General features: G+C 46.8%; 1 protein-coding gene across 1 annotated transcript; it reads left to right on the top strand.

The window, feature by feature from the left end:
• Window positions 1–3,055: 3,055 nt before the first annotated feature.
• On the top strand, window positions 3,056–22,914 carry LOC113248093 (glycine receptor subunit alpha-4). The gene is made up of 9 exons (XM_026489486.2): window positions 3,056–3,126; window positions 6,585–6,715; window positions 6,996–7,063; window positions 7,708–7,931; window positions 8,070–8,152; window positions 9,699–9,839; window positions 12,738–12,952; window positions 16,527–16,676; window positions 22,624–22,914. Exons 1-9 carry the CDS (start codon window positions 3,056–3,058, stop codon window positions 22,912–22,914), a joined length of 1,374 nt encoding a protein of 457 aa, XP_026345271.1.
• The last annotated feature ends 1,071 nt before the right edge of the window (window positions 22,915–23,985 follow it).

The raw sequence follows: 23,985 nt of genomic DNA, 5'->3' as shown, positions 1-23,985 counted from the left end.
ATGGGCATCTCTCCTGCCTCTTGTCAATTCCTAGGAGAAATTCCCCAGTTCTTTGTCACCTCTCCCTCCCTTCTTCTCCCAGAAAGTTTGTTTCCAGATCTCTAGGAAAGCTGTCCCCCTTCATCATGCCAGCCAGACATTTGGTCATCACTGCAGCCTCTCCTAGGAAAGGATCTTTCCTCCCAGCAAGCTGACCCTGCTGTGCTCTCACCACTCAGGGATCCCACGGGACACACAAGAAGTGAGACCGAGACAATTCACCAGTCCCAAGGGGCTTATGACTTCCATTAGCCAAGAATTTCAGATGACTGAGTATGAGGACACTGCTTCCTCATTTCTCCTTATTACCATTATCTCATGCTGGCCCTCTCTCTGAGTGTCAAACTTACCATTCTAGCTTGACAAAGATGCAGAGGCACTGGGCTTGGGGAAGCATCTCTGAGTGCCCAGGATGCACCTTTTAAGAAACATACACTAATTGCCTATAATGTGCCAGGCTCTGGGCTGGGCCCTAGGGAGTTGGTGCATAATATGTCTCTGCCCTCAGGGAGCTCATGGTACAGCAGGGAAGAGAGGTAAGTAAGCAGACGACTGTAACGAAGTGTGATGGGTGTTGTGAAGGGGGAAGGCCAGGGTCCTGTGGGAACACATTGGAGGGTCTCCTAACCCAGACTTGGATGGGGGTGAGGCCACTTCAAGAAGCCTTTCTTGAGAAAGTGACAATAAAGCTTAGTTTACAGGAATGGATAAGAGCGGCAGGAAAAGTACTTTGGTAGAGGGAACATGTGAAACTACCTGGAAGCTGGAAAGACAGGTGACTCTAGACACATCAGTGGGACAAGCCGAGTGACCAGATCATGCGGCACCTTGAACTTCAGCCTGACAGCAATAGGGAACCGTTGAGGCAGGGAGAAATGACATGATTAGGTTTGACACAAGGAGTGAATTACACAGAGGAGACAAGTGCCTCCCTACACCCCCACCTGCTCTTAGCTCCCTAGTCAGGAGCTTGGCCAGGAAAGGTTCTGTGCAGCTTGCTCTGGGCCTGCAGCCTGCGACTGGGCATTGTGATGCTTGCCAGATACTAGGCGGGAGAATGAACAGGTAAAGGGGCTGCTAAAAATGTCTTTAGGATAATTAGTACTTTGGTTTTTTTGTATTTACTGACCATATAAACATTAGTTGTGGCTTGTAATGTCCTTAGTCCCAGTTCCAAAAGCCCAGCGCCCCCCAACAACATTTCAGTGTGTGTTATTTGAAATATCCTTCCCCATCACTTGTGATTTAAAAATTCCTCTTCTTGAATAATAACGCAGCCCAAAAGAGATGCAGTGCAAGTTCTACCCATTGTTACTCATCATTACTGCCTCTAACAATGCAACGGGCCCCTAGATGAGCTTGAAACCCCCACAAACCTCTATCTGGTGATGCTGGGGGGTGCTGCAGTCAGCTCTAGAATTGACCCCTGTAAAGAGGCACTGACCCTTCCCGTGTACACACTCAGAACTCAGCAGAGCTGGTGTGAGAATTTCCGTTGAAGAAGGAATTAAACCCCTTGTCTTCTCATTGCTGTGATTTAGAAGAGAAGTGAGAGAACGGAGATAACAGGGAGGTTGAGAGAGAAACTGGGGATGGAGAGAAAGTGGGGGCCAAAGAAGAGGGGGAGACAGACTCCAAAGGTGAGACCCAGAGAAGAAACAAGGAGGGAGGTGGAGTTGGAGAGAGGAGAGATGGAGGAAAGTGTCAGGGAGGGGGGGGAAGAGAGTAGAGGGAAAGAGAGGGAGAGAGGCACTGGGGGAAGTCCCAGAGCAGTTGAGCTGCTGCCTGGGCAAGTTTGGGGAAGGGTCTAGCAAGAGACATGTGGCTGCTAAAGCACCTGGATGCTGTAAGCAAATGGGCAGAGGCCAAGGAGGAGATAGATTCACCCTCTCTGCCTCTCCCATCCATCCAGGCTGGGTGGCCAGGTCATTGCTCTTGGCCCCCTTGACTTCTCTGAAGCTTGCAAAGCTTGCTGTGTGCCAGGCCTGGTCTGGCCCTGCCAGGGCTGGAGGAAGGGTGTCAGGGAAAGGGGGTTTCCAAGAACTACGGAGGGCTGGCCAAGCTCACCAGAGACACCTGAAGGAGGAAGGCAGCCAGGGAAAAGGATGTGCAACTACAAGGATGAAGGAAATGGGGCAGGCAGACAAACAGACCGACAGGCAGGCAGACCCCATATGAAGAAGATTCCAAAGCTTTCTGTATCATCCATGCCCTGTGCCTCCATCCAGAGGGTTGAGGAAAAGCCACCCTTGCCCTCGGCCTCCCTCTCAGCCTCCTCTCAAACCTGAAGCAGTCAGCTTGAGAAAACCCAGTGGCTCTGCCTAAACCGTCTCAGGTCTTTTTCCCCCTTATAAAAATCATCAGGACGTTAGAGCGTGGCCCCAGCTTAGCTCCAGGCTAAAAGGGATGCTGCTGGGGAGCTGAGAGCAGTGCAGCCTGCAAGCGCTCATCCAGCCGGAGAGTTAGAAGCTGGACAGAGCACCTCCAGCCCTCTCCCAGCGGCAGCGGCAGCCCCAGCTCCTCCCCTGCACACGACCCGCTCGGAACCCCACTCCAGCTGCCAGGGACTGTGCCTTTAAATTGCTGCTTTCGGAGGGCGCATCCAGGGGGAGGTGGGAGGGAGGGAAACATCTTCCTACCGGTCTCCCTCCTCTCTCCCCTCCAAGACTCTCCAGGGTTTGGAGAGTGATTGCTGCCCAAAGAGAATCTCCTTCAGCTCCCTGGCAGGCAGGCTGAAGCCCTCCGGAACCCCAGGCGAGCCAGAGCAGGGACCAGAAGGGTCATCTGTGTCAGGATCATTTCCAGGGGAATAGTTCTGGCCCCTGATTGGTAACGGCAGGGCAGAGGAGAAGAGAGCAGAAGAGAGAGAGCGCACAACTCCTAGCCGGCCCCACCGGCTCCTTGTGAGCAGACCAAGTTGGAGGAAGGCTCTGTACTTTCTGCAGCGTTCCCCCTGCTGGGATATCCCTCTCACCTTGGCAGCCAGGCTGAGAAAGGTCTCCGGGGTCCCTGCGGAATGACAACTCTCGTTCCTGTCACCCTCTCCTTCCTTCTTCTCTGGACCCTGCCAGGGCACGTCCTCCTCAGGTGAGCTGAGTCGGGATGAGAAGGAGGTGCATGCAAACACCAGCTGGCCGGGGCAGCAGGGGCTGCTGGTACAGTTTCCTCTAAGTTTACAAAAAGCCCACAGTCCAGACGGCTCCAGGAAAGGACACACCCTCTCCTAACCAGGACCCAGGAGCCTTTCATGAGGACTGCCAAAGCCCCAGAGCCAGTGGGAAGCCTTCTGCATGGGTGAGAGCTTCCCGGGCCTGGGGAGGGGAGAGGTAGCCGAGCCCCAGAACGGAGGCCATCTGTCCTGCCATCCTTTCCTGTCTTCCTACTAGGGTGGCCACACACTGCTCAAATTCCTAAAAATGACACCAGCATCTGTCAATTGCCCACCAAAGAGGCTTCAGGTCACAGGGGTTTGCCCTAAACCATGTCCGAACGAAGCTGGGCTGAGCAAACCTTGGCCCTCTGCTCTCACCCTGCCTGTGCACACACGGCTGCTTCCTGTCCTGAGGGGGCACTCAGTGGCAGTCATTTCCTGGGGTTTTGAGGACAAGACATGCTTTGGGATAGCTGTAAATGTCTCCCTCCTCATTCCCACTTTCTCATGAGACCAGGGGTCAGTCGAGGTGGACAAGGTGAGTTGAGGAGGAAAGATGACTGTGGCTTGGGCTGACCTGGTTGTAAGAAAAGGGCTTCCCAAGGTGGAGGGGCCGGGTACCACTGCAATGTACCTCCTCCTCCTCTTAATTCAAGGAGCACACCAGGACTGCTTGTCTCTGAGGCACCTCCTACCTCACTGCTGGCAGACACGTTGCTGGCAGGAAGGCAGGGATGCAATACGTGTGGGCGGCAAAATTCCTAAGAGTGAAAAGTAGCCCGAAGTAGACGGGCAGCTCAGCAGGAGTTGGTAGGTAGGAGGATGCAGGCAGAAGGGGGAACGTAGAGGGGGCTCACTGGCCACTGGAAGGGCTCACTGGAAGGGAGACTCTCTCAAGGCCCAAGCTTTGGTGGCAGCATTCCCACTTGAGCAACTAGAGAAAGGCAGGACCTTAGGAAGTCTTGAGTCCAAGTCCTTCATGGTACATATGGAGACTGAGTCCTACAGATGGAGAGTGAGCTATCCAAGGTCACTCAGGCACCCAGTAGCAGAATCAGAGTTCTCCCCTACCATACCCCAGGGCTTTGCGTGAGCCAGATTTTTCAGCTCCAGAACTTCCTGGGTCTTGCCAGTATTTGAGACTTTTCAGGAACGAAAGGGAGGAAAAAGTGGCTGTGCTCAGGGACTCTGCTCTCTGGCCCATAGACAAGGCAGCACCAGAAAAGAAGGTCTATGACAGGAGTTGGGGCCCAAGACCACTGATCGCACAACCTGTCACAGGGTCCTGGGACCGGGACTACTGTGAAAGGTGACCTGAGAGTGGAGTTGAAGATGGTGGCAAGGGTCTGACTGCTCCACGTACAGAGCCATGTGGCCTCCCAGGAGGCAGGTGGCAGGCAGCCAGGAGCAGCACCTGGCCAGCAAGGACACCCTGTGGTGAAGCCACAGACTTCTGCTGTACTAGCACCACTGCCAGCCTCCTTGGATTTTCAGAGCCTGCTTAAGCCACCTGCTCTGGCAGCCCCTGCTTGGGGCCACTGTGGCCTCTGTTCCCAGGGTAAGGGCTTCCTCCTGTTCAGAGGATTCAAGAAGGCAGGATTCTAGGAGATCAGGATGTGGCTTTCACTGACCTTCCCCTCACTCTGGTTCCTTGGCAGCCTACCCGGGCTGCTTGTGTCACGGCATTGTGGTAGATGGACTTAGTTTTGAAGTCAATAGCTCTGGGTTAGAATCTTGGCTTTACATTTACTAGCCGTATGATCACAAATAAGCCACTTTACTTGCTGATCCTCAGTCTTCTCATCTATATAAGAGGGATAATAACCCTTATCTGGGAGGACTGATGTCCTACCACAATATGCCAGGCATTGTATTAAATATATGGGCAACACAGTGAAAAAGAAACATAGCCCCAGCATCAGAGGGCTTGTATTCTGGTGGGGGAGACAAACTTGTTATTAGAGAATAATAAAATGGAGAAAATGTGGAAGTATTATAGAAATATTTAAGAGAGAGTGGGGTGCCTGGGTGGCTCAGTCATTAAGCATCTGCCTTCGGCTCAGGGCATGATCCCAGAGTCCTGGGATCGAGCCCCACATCAGGCTCCTTCACTGGGAGCCTGCTTCTTCCTCTCCCACTCCCCCTGCTTGTGTTCCCTCTCTCACTGGCTGTCTCTCTCTCTCTCTCTCTCTCTCTCTCTCTCTGTCAAATAAATAAATAAAATCTTAAAAAAAAGATGGAAGTTGAGCTTCTCAGCATAGCCATCCTACTTGGGAGTCCTTCGCATGCTCCTAGAGCCCTGCATCCTCACCTATTTTGTTGCCAAAGCGAGTTTACAAGCGAGCTGCTGCTCCAACCATGAACTGAGGTCCAGCTCAAAACACAGTTTCCTGCTGGTGCAAACACCAGAAGCCAAGCCTCCTTCTCTAGAAGCTGGGTCCCCAGCTCCTGAGTGGTTCAGCATGAAGGCCAAGCAACTGAAACCAACTCTCAGAGATGCAGATTGTCCTTGAGTCCTTCCCATGCTTGGTTAAGCCAAAACATTGCAACAGCCACATTAGGGGAGTTGTCATTCTTCTTTGAGTGCTTTTGAAGCACCTTCAGAAAGAGAACAGTGGATGAGGCCTCAGCCCCTTGGGTTTGAGCCCTGATCCTGTCCCTCACCAGCCTTGAGACTTTGGGTGGGTCACTCCTCTTTTGGTTTGTTTGTTTATTAGATTCCACATATAAATGAGATCACAGGGTATTTGTTTATCTTTGGCTTACTTCATGTAGCATAATGCCCTCAAGATCCATGTTGTTGCAAATGGCAGGATTTGCTTCTATCATGGCTGAATAGTATTCCATTGTGTGTATGTATGTGTATCTATATCTGCATCTCACATTTTCTTTATCCATTTATCCATCAGAGGACACTTAAATTGTTTCCTTATCTCGGCTATTGTGAATAATGCTGCAATAAGCATCTTTTCGAATTAGTGTTTTAATTTTCCTTGGATATATTCCCAGAAGTGGAATTGCTGGATTATATGGTAGTTCTAGTTTTGCTTTTTCGAAGAAACTCCATTCTATTTTCTAGAGTGGGTGTTCCAATTTACAATCCCACAAGTCACTTTTCTCGTCTCTCTTTCCCCCATCACACTGAGACTTGTGAGAGTAAAAAGATCTCATATATGTGAAAGCACATCTTTAGGTCTAACTACTGAGCTGCAGTATTGGCTTATGGCTGTTTCTGTTCTCCCCGTTTTGCAAATGGGTACCCAGAGACCCATCTTCTCCTATCTTCCTGCCTGATGGAGAGACCAGCCACAGGTATGTGGGGACAGCAAAGAAGAGGGTCTGTGATATATGTAGAATACAACTGGCTTCAGACTTTTTTATCTCTCCTGTCCAGGGTGGCCTTGGCAAAAGAGGAAGTCAAATCTGGGACCAAGGAACCCCAGCCCATGTCTCCCTCTGATTTCCTGGACAAGCTTATGGGGCGAACATCTGGATATGATGCTAGAATTCGGCCCAATTTTAAAGGTAAGAAGCATTCATCCTACAAAAACCCTATCTTCCCTACTCCTTTTGGGAACACACTGCCATGCCAGCCCCTCTTGCCTAGCCCAAGGACGGGAGGCTGGAGGTAGAGGGCTAACCCATACAGTTCAGAAGGAGCTTCGCCTCCCTATTGTTATGGGTCTATGTAGTTGGCACTACCTTCTAGCAGTGCCCTGGCCTCAAGCTTGGGGAGGGAGTCCTGGAAACTACTCCCGGCCCCCTGGAATGCCCTGACGATATGGCTGTGTTTTGCCACCCCTAGGCCCACCTGTGAACGTGACCTGCAACATCTTCATCAACAGTTTTGGCTCTGTCACCGAGACTACTATGGTAAGGAGTCTTCCTGTTCCCTGCTTCCATCCAAGTGTGAATGAGAGAAGCCCACCAGATATCAAGCCTTTCCTCTTTCTGCTGTCCTCTCCCTGTTTTGTGGTCATGGCTAAAGCCATGGGATGTCTGAAGTTGGTCACTGGGAGATATCTTTCCCCAGCCTGGGGTTTCAGTGGCCAAAGGCAGACTAGCCTAAGGAACAGATGGTCAAGCATGGGAGGCAACTTGGTACAGAGCACAGACTTTGGAATCAGACAAACCTGTGTTCAAATCCTGACTCTACCATCTAATAGCTATGTGACAGGTTGTTTAAATATGTCCTTGTTTCTGTTTCCTCATCTGTCAAATGGGGATCATAACAGTACCCTCTTCACAGTGTTGGCGTGAGATTTAAATGAGATGATGCATATAAAGAAAGCACTTAGCAGAGAGACCCCAGCTCATAGTAAGTGGTTAATAAATGTTTTTTCCCTTCCCATCTTTATCATATCAGCCCAAAGCAGGCTCCTTCTCCAATGGAAAATGCCCACTGCCCCAGAGATGTGCTCCCAGCATTTCCTCCTCATGGCCCTCCTGCCCATGTAGGCTTGCTGGGCCCCTGGAATAACATTGCCTCTGATGGGCCCATCTGTGCACCCTCTCAGGACTACCGGGTGAACGTCTTCTTGCGGCAACAATGGAATGACCCGCGCCTAGCCTACAGAGAATACCCTGATGACTCTTTGGACCTCGATCCCTCTATGCTGGATTCTATCTGGAAGCCAGACCTGTTCTTTGCCAATGAGAAAGGGGCCAACTTCCATGAGGTGACCACAGACAACAAGTTACTGCGCATCTTCAAGAATGGGAATGTGCTCTACAGCATCAGGTGCACCTGGTGGACAGCCAGGAGAATTTGGGTCAAGGGGAAGAAGCCAGATAGAGCCTGAGGGGTGGGAAGAGGGTCCCCTGTGCTGTGCCAGGTCCCAGTAAGTTGATGTCACTTCTTTTTTACTGTCCCTGCCAGGCTCACCCTCATTTTGTCCTGCCCAATGGACCTCAAGAACTTCCCCATGGACATCCAGACATGCACCATGCAGCTGGAGAGCTGTAAGTGTCTCTAGAGAATCACAGAGCAAGGCCTGGAATACCAGGTAGTTAACCCCATCCCATGATGTTCCAAATGAGAAAACGGCAACCCAGAGTGGGGACTTACCCAAGCACACACAGTCAGGTGTTGGCTCAGATGAGACTAGGAGGACTAACTAGTACCCAACCCAGTGTGTTTTTCCATCCTCACACTATTTACTGGTTTGGCTATTCCACAGGGCTGGGGAATGGGAAGGCGCCAGCTTGACATGCAAATGTGCTTGTGTCAGTTATGGGGGGCATTTGAAGGACACCTCCCCTGCCCAAAGATATTGTCTCTCACAGTGCCTGAGGTAATTCTACCTTTACTCCCCCTGAGTTAAGACATTCAAGATACTTATAAAAATGCCAGAGTTGGCAGAGGAGTACTCTTGAACCCTGATTCCGCATGAACACAGATAACTTTTGTAGAGAAGTGGAAGAAGACAGTTCTAAGTATAGGACAGGGCCTAGGGTGGCAAGGTCAGCCAAGGGCTACTCTGTGACAGGGGTGCCAGCTTATGGGGCTGCCCCAATTGCAGAAAAGTCAAAGGACAACAAGGCTGGACCATCACCTATGTGCACTCCTTTGCCATCTGTTAGGCAAGGTGAGACTGTGAGATCAATACACACCAAGTTAATCCTTAGAGAATGTTTGTCAAGCTGTTTCCGTCATATAATAACAGTGATGGATAGAATGTGTCCTATGTGGTCAGCTCTTTAGAGTTCATAAAACACTTTCACATCCAGATTCTTATTGCCCCCTCACAACAACACTGAAGAGTAGGTGGAGCATTTTATAGAAGAGGAAATGACTTGCCCAAAGTCACATAGCTACTTTGAAGCAAGGCCTTATGTTGGACATCTGCAAGCCTCAGTGTTTCTTCTCCCATTTCTACTTGCCATGTATGAATATGGTCATATATATGTCAGGAGCTTTCACAAACTGCCTGCTATCTGTGGAAAATTGACATGTTCAGATGTTAACTCTCAATCTGCCCCAGTTCAGGGCCCTGGCTAGGAGTCTGTGGTGTATACATTGTCTGATGCATGACTAGCAGGGTATAAATAGCTCTTTCCTCCCTGGGGTGAAGTGGCAGAAGCCCTAGCTCTGAGGCTGGCTCAGCTCGAGACATGTGGCCAGTACACATGCTTACTCCCCTGGGTTTGAGATATGGCAGGAGGTTCCCAGCTGGGTTCCTTGACATCATTCCAACCCTTCTGACCTGCTTTCTAAGGCTGCCAGAATAATTCCTCTCTGTGCCTTTCTAAAGCTTGAGAACTAGGTAGAAGACGAGTCTGGAATCTTTTTTTTTTTTTTTTTTTTTTTTTTACGTAGTGAGGATGGGCCCATAAGACAATTGACCAAGTACCCTCCTCAGAAAGGTTTCTCTTTCCAAGATGAACATGAAGCTCCTGAAACCCAGGCCTTACCTCCTCATCTGTTCTTTCCTGCTAGTTCTAACTCTTTCCCTACCCCCACCCAGCACCACACTCTGCAGCCTTCTGCCATCTCTGTCACTTTTAGTTGGCTACACCATGAATGACCTCGTGTTTGAGTGGCTGGAAGATGCTCCTGCTGTCCAAGTGGCTGAGGGGCTGACTCTGCCCCAGTTTATCTTGCGAGATGAGAAGGATCTAGGCTACTGTACCAAGCACTACAACACAGGTAAAAACCAGGATCTTTACTGACTGTGAGCCACAGAAGGGTCTCCAGATGGGAGGGAAGGGGGCAAGGCAGCCAGCTTCTATTGAAAGTCCAATCTGTACCAGATGTGCTAAGTGCTTCATATGCCTTATCTCATTATGGTAGGAATTATCAGCCCCATTTTAAATCGGTTGTCTAGGTCACATACCTAGAAAATGGTTGATTTAGAATTCAATTCCAGATCTAACTCCAAAGCCCATATTTTTATCCCTGTCACATGCTGCAGAGGAGATGGGCCTGTGCCAGTGAGTGGCAGGAGTGCCCCACCTGTCCTGGGGCCAACTTTGTGTGGAAGGTGGGGAATCTACATCTGGGAGTAGCCAATGGCTGCGCTGAACCAGGAAGCAATATACTTTAGAACACTGGCAGGCTTAACCATCCACACCTCATACCACAGCCACCACTGCCCAACTCTTGAACTGGCTTGTTTTCCCAGGTGTGAAATGTGGGCCAGGAAGTGGAGAAAGGTTGTTTTTCCAGCCTGAGCATCTGCTCCCTGCAGCTTCCCTAAGAGCTACTTGTTCCTCAGTTCCCCTGGCAATTTGGATACAAAGTGCTATGACCCTGAAATAGAGGCCAGAGGCTAAAGAGGGGAGATCCTGGATACCTCCTATGGTGTGCCGACATGCTTTGGGTGCCACCCCATGAATATGTGTGTTTGTGTATGTAGGGTGTGCAAAATAGGGAGAGGAACAGGCCATTGAATTTAGAAAATGCTGGTGGGAGTAGAAATTGGTAGAACATTTATTGGGGAGAAAACTGGCAATTTGTATATAGGTCAGTGGTTTTCAAACTCTGGTGTGCATTATATTTCCCTGGGGAGCCTGTTAAAATGTTGATTCCTGGGCTCTGCCTCTCAGAGATTCTGATTATGTGCACTTGGAATGATGCCCTGAAATCTGCATTTGAACAAGCATCCTGAGGCTTCTGTTGCGGATGGTCCAGGGGCATACTTTGAGAAAATGTAAAAGCCAAATTTTTTCCCCTACGTGTTGATCCAGGAATCCCACTCCTTGGAATTTATTATAAGGAAATATTCCAAAATATCGCTGGGTCAGTGCTTATACTAACAAAATCTTGGCAGTCTTCTAAATACCCACCAATAAGACAGAGGTTAAATAAATTACACAGTGCATCTGTTTGGTGGAATATTACCCAGATGTTAAAAAGGATGCCTGCAAATTGCTTATGTCAACATGGAAAGTACAAGTGGAAAAGGCTAAGATTCAAAGTTGTATACACAGAATCATTATATTGTGGTAAAAGAAACAAACCGAAATCATGTGTTTAAAAATCCTGGGAGGAAATAACACTAAATGTTTCTAAAGTAAAGTGATACAATAGATAAAACCAAGAACTTTGCAGTCAGAGCTGAGTTTGAATTATGGCTCCACTATCTACTAGTTGGGTGCCCTTGAGAAACATAACTTAATCTCTTTGAGTCTCAGTATCCTTATATGTAAAATGGGAAAGAATAATTTAACCTGCCCCAAATAGTTGCTATGGAATTTAAATGAAATAAACTATATAAAGTCAGGGCACTTAGTAGGGGCTTGATAAATGTGAGCTTATAAATATTATTGAGCTTATAACTATTATTATTTTTCTCTACTTCTCACTTTTTTTCCTGTAGTAAACAAGTGTTAATTCTGTAATTAAAAATAAAACCACCACTACCAAAAAATAGGTAGGTAGATAGATGATAGATAGATAGATAGATAGATAGATAGATAGATAGATAGATAAATGATAGATAGATAGATAAAATGAAGGGAGGAAGGAAGGAAGGAAACTATGGATACCTAGCAAAGCTATGTCATAACAAGAAGCCTGGGGTGAGGTGGACTCAGGGAACAGTAGGAGATCACAGCATCACACAGTATGTCAAAGCCATAATCAATCATTGACGAAATTACTAGCCTTGAGGAATCAGGTCTGATAAGAATAAGCCTAGTCCAGAATAAAATAGCAATATACACATCCTCTGCTTTTTGCTTTGGTTATCCTAAACCTCTGCCACAGGGAGAAGCTCTGAGCTAAGTTTTCTTACCCTGAGGGCATGGGAAGCTGGGCAAAATGAAGATGGCTGACAGAGTAGGCAGAGCACTGGTACATGTGCTTTGGACCAATGCACTTTTTGTTGGTGGGATAGAATGCTGCTGCCTCATGTTCTCTGGGCCCCTGCTATCCACTGTCCAGAGCTGGTCTCTGTTGGACACTGTTTCCAGATATTTCCTATCTAGCTCTTATCACTTGCTTGAGACGCAGGCAGTGTTTATTTCAGTGAATCATTGTTGTTAGAGAGCTTCTGGGGTACCAGCAAGCTCAAGCAAGGCTGCTGAGATTTGGGCGGAGTCTAAACTCATTGCTTTATTAATAATGATGATACTACCAACTACCTATAGCTCAACACCCCAGATACATTATTTAATTTAATTCCTACAATGCTGGAGTTGATATTGTTACTCTGTTTTACAGACAAGGAAACTGAAGCTCAAATAGCTTGGGTGTTTTGCCTGAGGTCACACAGCTAATGAGTGGAAGGTTTGGGATTCAAACCCAGGTGGTCTGGCTCTGGAGCCCTTCTATTCTTAATCGTGTTGCTGTGTGGTCAAGTGGAAGGCCCTCTGCTGGAAACTACCGCTTAGAGTAAGAGGTCAAGTCTTTGATGGCTGCTCTGAGAACTTCCTCAGAACATACCTCTGGTGCTCCCTGGAGCCATTTTGAAAGGCTCATTTATTTGCCCAGTTGAGGTGCCCAGAGGCCAGCCCATAGAGATAGGGATGCCTTAGTCCTGCCCCTCAGGCTCAGCTCCAGGCTGGGGACCTGAGGCCTGATACCTCACCTCTTTCCTTGCAGGGAAATTCACCTGCATCGAGGTAAAGTTTCACCTGGAGCGGCAGATGGGCTACTATCTGATTCAGATGTACATCCCCAGCCTACTCATCGTCATCCTGTCCTGGGTCTCCTTCTGGATCAACATGGATGCCGCCCCTGCCCGTGTGGGCCTAGGCATCACCACTGTACTCACCATGACAACTCAGAGCTCTGGCTCCCGGGCCTCTTTGCCTAAGGTGAAGAGAGAAGCAAGGGAACTTGTTTGCCATAGAGCTCCCCAGTTCCTCTTCATCCCCTGTTCTCTTCTGCTCACTATTTGCCTTAGATTTAAGGAAGATGAGAGCCATTGAGCAAGAACAGGTGGCCAGAGTTTTCTCTTCCCCTACAACATACTGCTAATGATACTGCTAAAGATGTGGAAGCTGGGGTTGTGGGTGTAGTCTGGCTAGGGGATGAGTAGAGACAGTGCCTGACTTACTCTGACTTTCATCAGGAAATACTAGCATGTCCAAAATCAAAAAACCCTTAGCAAGTAGAAAGTCCCACTCCCTCCTGGTACAGATGAGGTGAATACAGCCCAGAGAGATAGAACGAACTTTTCAAGGTCATGCCCCATAAGAAACAAAAAAAAATTATATATATAAGGATTTTAAACCAACCTCCATCTCTTACTATGTCAGAAGCTGGGAACTATTACAAAGACATCTAGAGACAATGTCCATTCTTTTGGGGTGAGGAAATTTTGAGGTAACAAATGTCAATTAAAGTCCGTGGGCTCTGAACGTCCATGGCCTGGTGATGCTTTAATTACACAGAAGATTTGTGCCTATGAGACTGGGCCCAGCTTCTCCCTGCCTTGTGTCTTCATGTAGGGAATTTAGAGGTCACCTCAATGTCCTTACAGTCAGCAAGACTCTGAGTAATTAGGGAGTAAGCTGATTCATCCATTCAATAAATATTTATTGAGCATGTACTATGTACCAGGCACCGTTCTAGGCCATGGAGAAATAATGGGAAGCAAAAGCAACATAGTTCCCTGTGGATCTTACTGTGACCATATGCCCTCTCATTTTGATTTGATGGGAACCAGGCCCTGTGATCTCCTATCTCTCAGTGCTTATTCCTAAGAAGATATTTACAAGAGACTTAAACAGTGGGTAATCTGGGCATCCATGGTAAATTTACAAATTTGCCATAGGGGTGGTGTAGTGGTTAAGAGTAGGAGATTGGAGGCAGGCAGATTTTGGTTTAAGTCCCAGCCTCATCATTTACCGATGGCGATCTTAGGTAAATTCCTTGACCTCTCAGCCTTTTTACCTGTGACATGGGAATAAGAATATTATCTCTTCCATAGGGTTATTGCAAGAAATAAATAAGATAATGTATTAACACAGACAACAGTGTTTGGCACCTAATAACCACTCAATAAATGTTCGTTATTGTTATAATTGTTAGGTGGACCTAGGGCTAAAGCAGCCAGTGATGTTCCCAATTATTTTTGAGTTGCCAGAAAACTTTTGAGGTAACCCAAAGGCCTCTCGTGATAAACAATGACAAAGCTCAGATTAGGCTCAGGTGTCTCAGGGGAAGTTGTCAGAAAGTATTTCCTATAAATGTGTTTCCTAAATGGACAGGGGTGTTGAAGAGGTTCTGAAAGACAGATGGGGCTTAGGCAAGGACCAAAGGGCCAGGTGGGGCTGTGATGGCCGTGTTGTGGTAGTAGCCTTGTAGGAAGACTAGAGGCAGAAAAGTAGTTCAGATCTTAGAAATGTGCCCTAGTTTATTGCAACTGCCACGCAAGAAGGAGATTCTTCTCTAACCCAGGGAGGTTGCAATTAGTGCCTTATTCTTGCCAAGAGAACTTCCTTTTCCAGTCCCCTCCTGTGAGCAAGCGCAATCTATCTGATCCTAGGAATCACTCAGTTTCCTCATTTGGAAAAAAATGGACTTTGTTGGAGGGCTGTTTGTTTGCAGTATTTGGTGCCTTCTCATCAGATTTTGATGACCTTTTTTGGCCTTGTTGGCCAATAAGCAAAATATGTAGGCATTTACCCCAAACTAAATAGACTCGTTGGCCAGCCCACAAAGCAAGGGGCTGAGTAAGTCAGGGAGCTTCTGCTCCCTTGAGTTTGTACAACATTAGATTTAGTGGGAGCCCTAAGGAAAGAGATGGGACGAATTCAGGGGCTTCTGAATGGTGCAGCAGTTTCACTCTCCATACAACTCCATTATTGACACACTCATTATTAATAAGATTTTATTTCTGCTTCTTAAGGTGTCCTTTTGATGATCCAAAGCCCTTTGTGGACCTCCTTTGTCATTACCTCATTATGGATTTTCTTAGCACTTACTCGATATCCCTGGGGACACAGTGAGACTGGGAGATGGTGAATGAAATAGGTTGCCCTCTTAATAGGTGGCAAACTGGAAACACCAAGGGATATTTAATCAGGGGTGCCTAGTAACCCACCACTACCACCTTAATGGAATTGCCTTTAAAGAGATAAAGCAGGTTTCTCAACCTTAGCACTATTGCCATTTTAGACCTTATAATTGGGGTGTGTGTGTGTGTCTGTGTGTGTGTCAGGGGGGAGTCCTGTGTATTGTAGGATGTTTAGCAGCATCCCTGCCCTCCACCCACTAGATGCCAGTAGTAACCCTTCCCAAAATTGTGCAAGCAAAAATGTTTCTAAACATTGCCAAATACCACTCAGGTGAGGAAGTGGGGTAGGGGGGCATCGCAGGTTAAGAACCACTAAGGTGGAAGGGTTGTCTGGTGAAAGAGGATGTCTGTCATAAAACCTACTTCTACTGGGGAGCCCTATGAGGTGGGCTCAGCAGCTTAAAACTATGTAGGGAGTCCATCTGGCTGAAGAGGTGAAAGAGCAATAAACCTAAGTTCTGTACCCCTGCCAGCCCCATCCAGCCGAAACCCCATTCTAGGAGAGGTAAGTGTTCAATCTTCATGAGGGAAATGGGAGAGAAAAGCACTTAAAGGCTTCCAAGGCAAGTAGTGGGAGGAGAGCCCTAAGAACCAGATAGGTAGATGCCCACAGTGCCTTAAAATTAGAGAAGTGTCCATAGCTGGGGGTTGGGTGGCACTCCCGTGGGCCACTGAGATCAATTCTTCAGCAGGGCCTCTCATAAAGATCAGCAGGAAAAACCACAGTCAAGACAACAATGGGAATGGAGGAGGGAAAGGAAGGAATTTCTAGTCTGATATTGAGACTGCAGCCTAGGTGAATGGCAGTGCCACTAAATTGAAAGCCCAGAACCCCCAAATCCTAGTGCCACATCCTCACTGGGTAATCTTGGCTAAGAATTTTCCTCTTTAGGCTTCAAGTGTCCTCACATGTTTCACATGGGAATAACAAACCCTGCCCAATTTCCATCAGAGCTGTGAGGACCCTAGGAGATAACAGAAGACAAACAAATGCAGTGTTCATGTTCGTTGCTGTTTATTGAAAGAAGAGAATCAGAAGAAAAAAAGAATGAAAAGAATAATAAGAAGCAGAAGCAGGAACAGAAGTACGAAAAGAATAAAGAAAGAAAGGAAAAGAAGTATAGGGAGGAAAGGCAGATGCAAGTGGAGGGTGGAGAGTGCGGAGAGGTGGAGTATGATGGGTAGCCCGATCTCTTTAACATGGGCCTTCAGGCAATGGGACATACAGTGGAGAGCTTCTTTGAACACCAGAATAAATTCAGGATAAAACTGAAGAATAGCAGGCAGTTGGTATGGGCTGGCGAACCACTGGATAGGCCACGGAAGGACTCCAAGAAGGTTGATTGCTCTGTTGGTGGGTGTTGCAGGTGTCCTACGTGAAGGCAATCGACATCTGGATGGCTGTGTGTCTGCTCTTCGTGTTCGCTGCACTACTGGAGTACGCTGCTGTCAATTTTGTCTCTCGTCAGCATAAGGAATTCATACGACTTCGAAGAAGGCAGAGGCGCCAACGCATGGTAAATATAACTAGGGAGGGGCCCACTTCCTTTCTTCTTTGGATCCTTTCCTCCCTACTACTCCTCCCACAAACTAAGACTCCACATAGGGCTACATGGACTAAAAAGGCAATCAGGAACCTGGATTCTAGTCCTGGGCTGGTCACAGATTAAGTACTTTAACCTCTTTGATTCCATTTCTTTATCTGTCCAATGAGACATTAATCCCTGTAGGGCAGTCTAGTAAAGTGATTAAGAGCATGGACACACAGGGGCCTGGGCTGGCTCAGGCAGAAGAGTATGCAACTCTTGATCTCGGGGTCATGAGTTTGAGCCCCATGTTGGGTGTCGAGATTGCTTAAAAATAAATAAATAAATAAATAAATAAATAAATAAATAAATAAACTTTTAAAAAGAGAGAGCATGGGCACAGTGCCTGACACATAGTAAGCACTGAAAGAAAGGTTAGCTCATATTAGAACCTTATCAAGTTAGTCAATATGAGATTATTTTGAGAATTAGTAATGGTTGCTCCTGGCTCTCCCCTTACCCAGGAGGAAGATACCCCAGATTCCCATACATTGATTGGTAGTTAAGAATTCAAGAGTCAAGCATGGGGGCCTATCTAGGGGAGCATTATAAAAGGGTCCCTATAGCTAAGCTGGAATTGAAAAACCACTACTTGCCTCTTCTGGCTGTTGGATTTCTTGGCCTTGATCTTCATTGGGCGCATCAGAGTTGTTGGGTGTATCAGAGTTGTTGGGTGTATCAGAGTTGTTGGGTGTGAGTTGTTGTTCTCCCTCACTCTTGTTTGTTAACCCCATTTCTTCTACAGTAGAATGATCACCTGGGGAAATAGAGAGCTCGATGCCCTTAACAACAGGCAGTTCGCCCCTCCCCATTACCCAAAGGGTGCTAGGCACGTTGTCATGACAACAGAGGTGCCTGGGCCAGTCTCCGAGGAGCCAATGTCCAATTATGAGCAAAGTCAAGAGACTTTGCTGAGCTACATACTGGCCCCTTAATCATCAGACACAGTTCTGGTCTACCTTGAGCTCTGACTCCTTGTTTTCTGCCCAACGTGGAGGCTCTCAAGCCAGAGGAGATGCACTATGACCTCTGGGGTGGGGGTAGAGAAAACGATGATCTGACCCCGCTGGTTCCAGCCTGTTGGCGCCACTCTAGCACTAAGACTTTTCTCTCTTCCTAACACCCACCTCCCACCTGAGCTGCTCCTGGGGTGCCCCGACCATATGTCCACGCTAAAAATATCTTTAAAACTACCTCTGGGAACTCATGTCCCTGGCTAAGATCCTTTTCGGCTGAGAGCAGGGCTCCTGTCTCATCTATTGGTTTGTCGGAATCTATCAATCCTTGCCCGGACTTTGGTCAGGCTCTGCGAAACACGCCCTCTAGTGGATTGATCCACAACTGCATCTCCTTGAGGAGGACTCCTTCAAGAGCCTTGTAAAGCCTTTTTTATATTATACAGACTTGACAGAAGGGAAAGAAAAGAAAATGCTCCTTTTTCTAAGATAACTCTCCATCGCCTCTTTAGCTGTGTTAAACCTGCCTGCAGGTACCCAAATCTTATCTTTATGATAGAAGTTTTGATCTTGATGCCTTCTCAATGCCTACCTTGAAAAAGAAGAGCAGGCTGCCAACCAGTCTCCAGTGTCCCTTTGCCAGCTAAATTGCCTGTGCGGGTGTTCCAGCAGCAGCAGCTTGCTGCGGTTACTGTAGAGCTACTCCAGATTGACACTAGTCCCACCCCCTCTCTGCACCTCTCCAACCCCCAACTGCCTATAGCTCATCCCCTCCTGGTCATATATAAATAAGTTGACCCTGATGTCATAATGGAGTCTGTCATAATCAGTGCTCAATTATTACAAAGTTAAAACAGCGGCCTGGGCTCTGCTTAGGCTCCTGGGTCTTGCCAAAAAGTGGGCTGGGCTTATTATTAATATAAATAAAACCTGAAAATCAAAACCTGTGCCATTAGCCCATGTCCTTTTTTGAGTTTCTTAAAGCCTCTTCCATCCCAGTGGAACTGGAGCAGGAATCCTGGAGATCACTGAGCCAGCTGTAAAAGCTGATGCAGAGTTCATCTATTTCAAGAACCTCTCTCTGGGCCCTGCTATTCCAGCTAGAAAAGCAAGTCTTTGCTCTGAGAAGAGCCCTCTTAAGGAAGGGGAGAGCATCCGTATGATTTTCAGGGAGCCCTTAACCAAGAGCAAGTTAGGAGTATTTTAGGAGACAGCCAGCTATTCACCCAGCTCCAGGTTTAATCACATTCGTCTCTAATCTCTCCTCAAACACCCATCTCCACTGCATGGTGGTTTCCTTCCACGTCACTGTCTAAAGTAGTTTAATTTCTTTTCCATATATTTCTGCTTTGTCTTCCCAGCTGGTCTATATGCTTCACAGGGAGGGGTCTCTCTTTTTTTATAATCTCAGCAGGCCCTAGTACCAGGCTCTGAACATAGCACCCAAGTTACCCACTCCACCAATCTTTGCAGGCTCATTGGAGAGGGCTCTCTTTCAAGCTGGACAGAATCAACAGAGTAACTTGAGAAATGGAAGAGATTTCAAAATACTGCCGAGTCCTCTCAGGGGTTTGGTCCCAGAGCCCTGCTTGCCTCTCTCCATCCCCCAGCACTCCCCCATTCTTCAGACTCTTCTTTTCATTCACTTCAATATGTATCACTGAATATCTATCACTCTTTCCCATCTCCACACCTTACCTCCCACACTGTGCGTTCCTTCCCCAACTTGGTTTTGGACTGTCTTTACTGTCTAGTTCCCCAGCCCTCCTCCCCTATAAATAGCTGCAACAAAAATATTCTATTTCAACAGCCATGGAAGCCACAAAGTGGTGTTTAAGTCTCCATTGTCTCTCCCCAACACACACACACTCCTCAGAATTTGGCTTAAATAGATAATACTCATATCCAGCACCCCCACCCTTGGATTTCAGGCCACTTGTCTTTGCTCCCCCAACTGCAAATTGTACAATATGTTAAAATCAAAAAGAGAAAAGGGCCGCTTACTCTAGTGATCACATTTTTTCTCCCATGTGAGAGAGCTTTTTTTCAGCCTGGGAAATATTTCCAAATAATTCCCTTTAGATTTACTATGATTGGAGAAAAGGAAAAGTAATTAAATCTATAGAAACAGAAACAGCAGTTGGATTCAACTTCCTCTTTCAGAGTCTTTTGCAAACAAATATATTCCACACTTTTATCCTCTAGCTGAGGGGCCGAGGAGATCTGAATGAGCAGTAGAGAACTGGGGGTGAGAGGGACCTTGAAATGGAAAACAAAATAGGAAATCATTTTATTTACTCCCTCATTTTTCTTTTTTTAAGATTTTATTTATTTATTTGACAGAGAGAGAAAGCATAAGCAGGGGGAATGGCAAAACGAGAGGGAGAAGCAGGCTCCCCGCTGAGCAGGGAGTCCAACGGGGCTCATCCCAGGACCCTGGGATCATGACGTGAGCCAAAGGCAGATGTTTAACCAACTGAGCCACCCAGGTGCCCCGTACTCCATCATTTTTCAATTACTTGGAAGATATTTTGTTTACCTCTGGTTCTTCATTTCTAAATGGGTCAAACACAAACTATGTGGGAAAAGTGTGAAAATGAACTAGAAAAAACAGGTGAGGTGAGCCAAGGCCTCTAGTGACAGATTATGGAAGTAATTTTGAGCAGAGAGCCCCACTACAACTCAGGGTCAAAGCACAGCCACAGTAGTGAATTGCTTCTGGCCTACACACATACAACTCTCTCCACAGAGACTGGCAAAACTAAAGATCGGGTAGGAAAGCTCTCTGGCTGGCTGACTTAGATTCTTTCCTATGACAAAAGTGCCACTTTTTCTAGAGGCTGACGGGCATCAGGCCATTGTGCAGGGGTGGGGCAAGGAGTGATCGTTTTTCCTGCCAAGCACTTTGTAACTGAGTAAGACTCTCTTCTGAGTAGACTCTTCAGTTTGAGACCCTGAAAGGATGCTGGCTTCATGAGAACAAAGCCATTCCCTGTCCTGTATTCTGAAGCATGTGGCTCATCAGTTCATTCATTCATTCAACTGATATCTACTGGGTGCCTACTAGATGCCAGGCACTGTGCTGGGGACATGGCAGTGAACAAGACCAATGCCCTTTCCCAGGTTTGTCCTATGAGCCCACAGGAAGCAGAGAAAGAGATGGGATCTGTTGGTGAATCTGTGGCCTGAGCTTGCCTGCCCCCTGATGTCCAATAACAGGCTCAACCTTCTAGTGATGTAATAATCAAGGGCTACTGGGACCCACTAACACCAATATCTCACCCACAAAGTCACTTTTCAATGTGTTACCATAGTTGCAAAGGTCCCATTATGAAGACCCTATGATGTCCTTCTAACTGCACAATGTGTGTAAAACCTACTTTATCCACATTTTATGTACATCTATGGCATATATATTCAATATACATGTATACTATTCTGTTTCCGCGCTGAATATCCCAAGTCTCAGAAAGCCCTCAGTCCTGGGCAAACCAAGTAGGTAGTTGGTATCATCCCACAAGGGGGCATTTCACTTCAGGCGGTTTCTAAGATAGCTGAAGTTTTACTCCTGTAAACATCAACACTTTCAAAAATTATAACCATCTTTTGAATGAAGTATTTTTAGGTTCTGGTATATACTTACCTGTCATATGTCCAATTTCTAGGCTGCGAACCATCACTTCTGATGGCAATGTGTGTTTTAGAAGTAGACAAAATTAGGCAGGTCTACGTTGTATATAAACTAAGAGTAAATAGGCTCTGAGTGGGGGCCTGAAGGGCTCTCATATAGGTAAACTCTCTCTATTTATCACTCAGGGACTTTGGTCCTTTTTTCCTCTCTTTACTTCTATATCTCCCTCTCCCTCTATTTCTGTCTCTGTCTCTGTCTGTCTGTCCTTACTTCCTGGCTCTCCAGCTGTTATAGCTACTTAAGGTTGTCAGCTGACTATTGGATAAATGAACTTCGCGTAGTCTGCTACATTTCTTAATGCTGATATAAAATTTACTTCCCCAGTGCGAATGTGTTCATCATAATGCATATCTTGTACATAAATGGAATGTGTATTGGGTAATAAATGTTACCCTGGATGTACTGACCCCTTTGTCAAAATCTGCTGATTTGCAGAGAAGCACATGTATTTGCAATAGAGGAATCATGGTTTACCCTAATTTTGATGACCCGCTAGGTTATTTAAAACTTCTGTAATTTTCAGCTTTGAATTGAGATAAACGTTTTTTTAAAAGATATTGTATACAAGGAGAATTAATTCTGCAGCTTTTGAAAGTCATTAAAGTCAAGTTCACCAAGTCTAAATATCTTAGCCGTGCACTCTAAAGGTTTTATTGTTCTGTTTATTAGGTTGATTACCAGTCAGAGATAACTCAACATTGAGATATCCTTCTCATAGTGGGTTGGCACTTCACTGGGTTTTAGATGGCTCTAAATGATGTTATGCATTTTATTTTTTTTTTAAGATTTTATTTATTTATTTGACAGAGATAGAGACAGCCAGCGAGAGAGGGAACACAAGCAGGGGGAGTGGGAGAGGAAGAAGCAGGCTCATAGTGGAGGAGCCTGATGTGGGGCTCGATCCCACAATGCCGGGATCACGCCCTGAGCTGAAGGCAGATGCTTAACCGCTGTGCCACCCAGGCGCCCCAATGTTATGCATTTTAAAAAGGCATATCGGAGCTTATCTGCAAATGGAATCATAATATATACCATATGTACCATGTATAGCTGCTTAGCATACATCTATTGCATGAATAGTTTTGTGGCCATAAAGAAGCATGCAGTGGGCCTGTGTACCCAGCCACCTGTCTGCATAGCATCACCTATGAGATACATGTGTGTGGCCTGGTCTCTATCCTAAGATAGAGCTGTAACCTCACATTCTGTCTTTTCTTCCATGAAATTTCAGGAGGAAGATATCATCCGAGAAAGTCGCTTCTATTTCCGTGGTTATGGCCTGGGCCACTGCTTGCAGGCAAGGGATGGAGGTCCAATGGAAGGTTCTGGCATTTATACCCCCCAACCTCCAGCCCCTCTTCTGAGGGAAGGAGAAACCCTGCGGAAACTCTACGTGGACCAAGCCAAGAGGATTGACACCATCTCCCGGGCTGTCTTCCCTTTCACTTTCCTCATCTTCAATGTCTTCTATTGGGTTGTCTATAAAGTGCTACGGTCAGAAGATATTCACCAGGCACTGTGAGGGTGAGCGCTAGAGAGTCCAGCTGTTGGCTTCCTGCTTCCTCCTGGGTGGGCCTTCCCCTTCCATTAGATTCCATCAGGGGCTTGGACAATTCATTTCTGACCTCCCACTCAGAACCTCAGTGGCCAATCCCAAAGCAATGTGGGTCTACACTGCCTGGTGCCAATGATGGTTGTACTTAGAAAGATGGCTTCTCTGCTCTAATCTGGTTTTTCTCCATGCTATCCCATTTCTCATGAGAGTAAGTTTTGGCCATGTTCCTGGGGCAAGGATGACCTTCTTACCTTGCTGGAGCCTCTCTGTTTTCCAATTCTCCAGTGGAGAATATTCAGATCATTGCTACTATATTCTGGCATTTGTTATCTTAACCTGCACCATTCTTTGCCCTGCCACCCTCCACCCAGAGCCTGGCTTTACTCTGCCCTCTGTCCTTCCTACCACAGGCTCAAATAGGGAGTCTTTCCCTTTCACAAGTGCTGCCCTGTGTGACCCAGTCAGTTTTCCTTGACTGTGGGAGGAAGGCAAGGTGACAGGTTCCCCACCTCTCAGCAAGGTTGGAACAGTCATGGGCTGCAAGGAGGTAGGGCATTGTTATATGACTCAACAGAGAGGTCTTCAGATCTCATAGGATGCTCAACACTGTCAGAACGGGGGGCAGGAATCTTGGACTTTCAAAAAAGCCACCCTTCCATATTCATTTGAACTTCCAAGACTCAGAAATATTTGGGTTTTTTTTCCCCTAACTAGTATGGTGGCAAAGTGTGTTTGGCTGCTGGGGAGTATAAAAAGAGAAAAATGCTTACTCTTTAAGAAACTTACTCAGTGATTCTAGAAAACTTTCAAGAAAAGTGAGATCCAAGGTAGTAGGACCCAGGAGGAGTAAAATATAGAAACTATCTTCAGAGAATCTTTTGTTGGCTGGGCTTTCATTTGTTTCTTTTTTTCCCCAAATCTCTTTATTTCCCAGGGCCCCTCATTTTTAACTTGCTCCTTAACCTTTTTTTAGTGACCAAATAATAGTGCCATTCAACCTTGTCCAGGATAAAATGGGCTTCAAGCTTCCTAGAAAGG

The sequence above is a fragment of the Ursus arctos genome, chromosome X, assembly GCF_023065955.2.
Source record: "Ursus arctos isolate Adak ecotype North America chromosome X, UrsArc2.0, whole genome shotgun sequence".
NCBI lineage: Eukaryota > Metazoa > Chordata > Mammalia > Carnivora > Ursidae > Ursus > Ursus arctos.
Note: the sequence above shows the minus strand (reverse complement) of the source record. Positions and strands in the feature narration are given on the sequence as shown.

Excerpts from the sequence above, each read along its gene's own strand:
- LOC113248093 (XM_026489486.2), top strand. The coding sequence starts at position 3,056 with ATGACAACTCTCGTTCCTGTCACCCTCTCCTTCCTTCTTCTCTGGACC. Across the intron at positions 3,127-6,584 it reads CCAGGGCACGTCCTCCTCAG|GGTGGCCTTGGCAAAAGAGG; the intron begins GTGAGCTGAGTC and ends TCTCCTGTCCAG. Across the intron at positions 9,840-12,737 it reads TACCAAGCACTACAACACAG|GGAAATTCACCTGCATCGAG; the intron begins GTAAAAACCAGG and ends CTTTCCTTGCAG.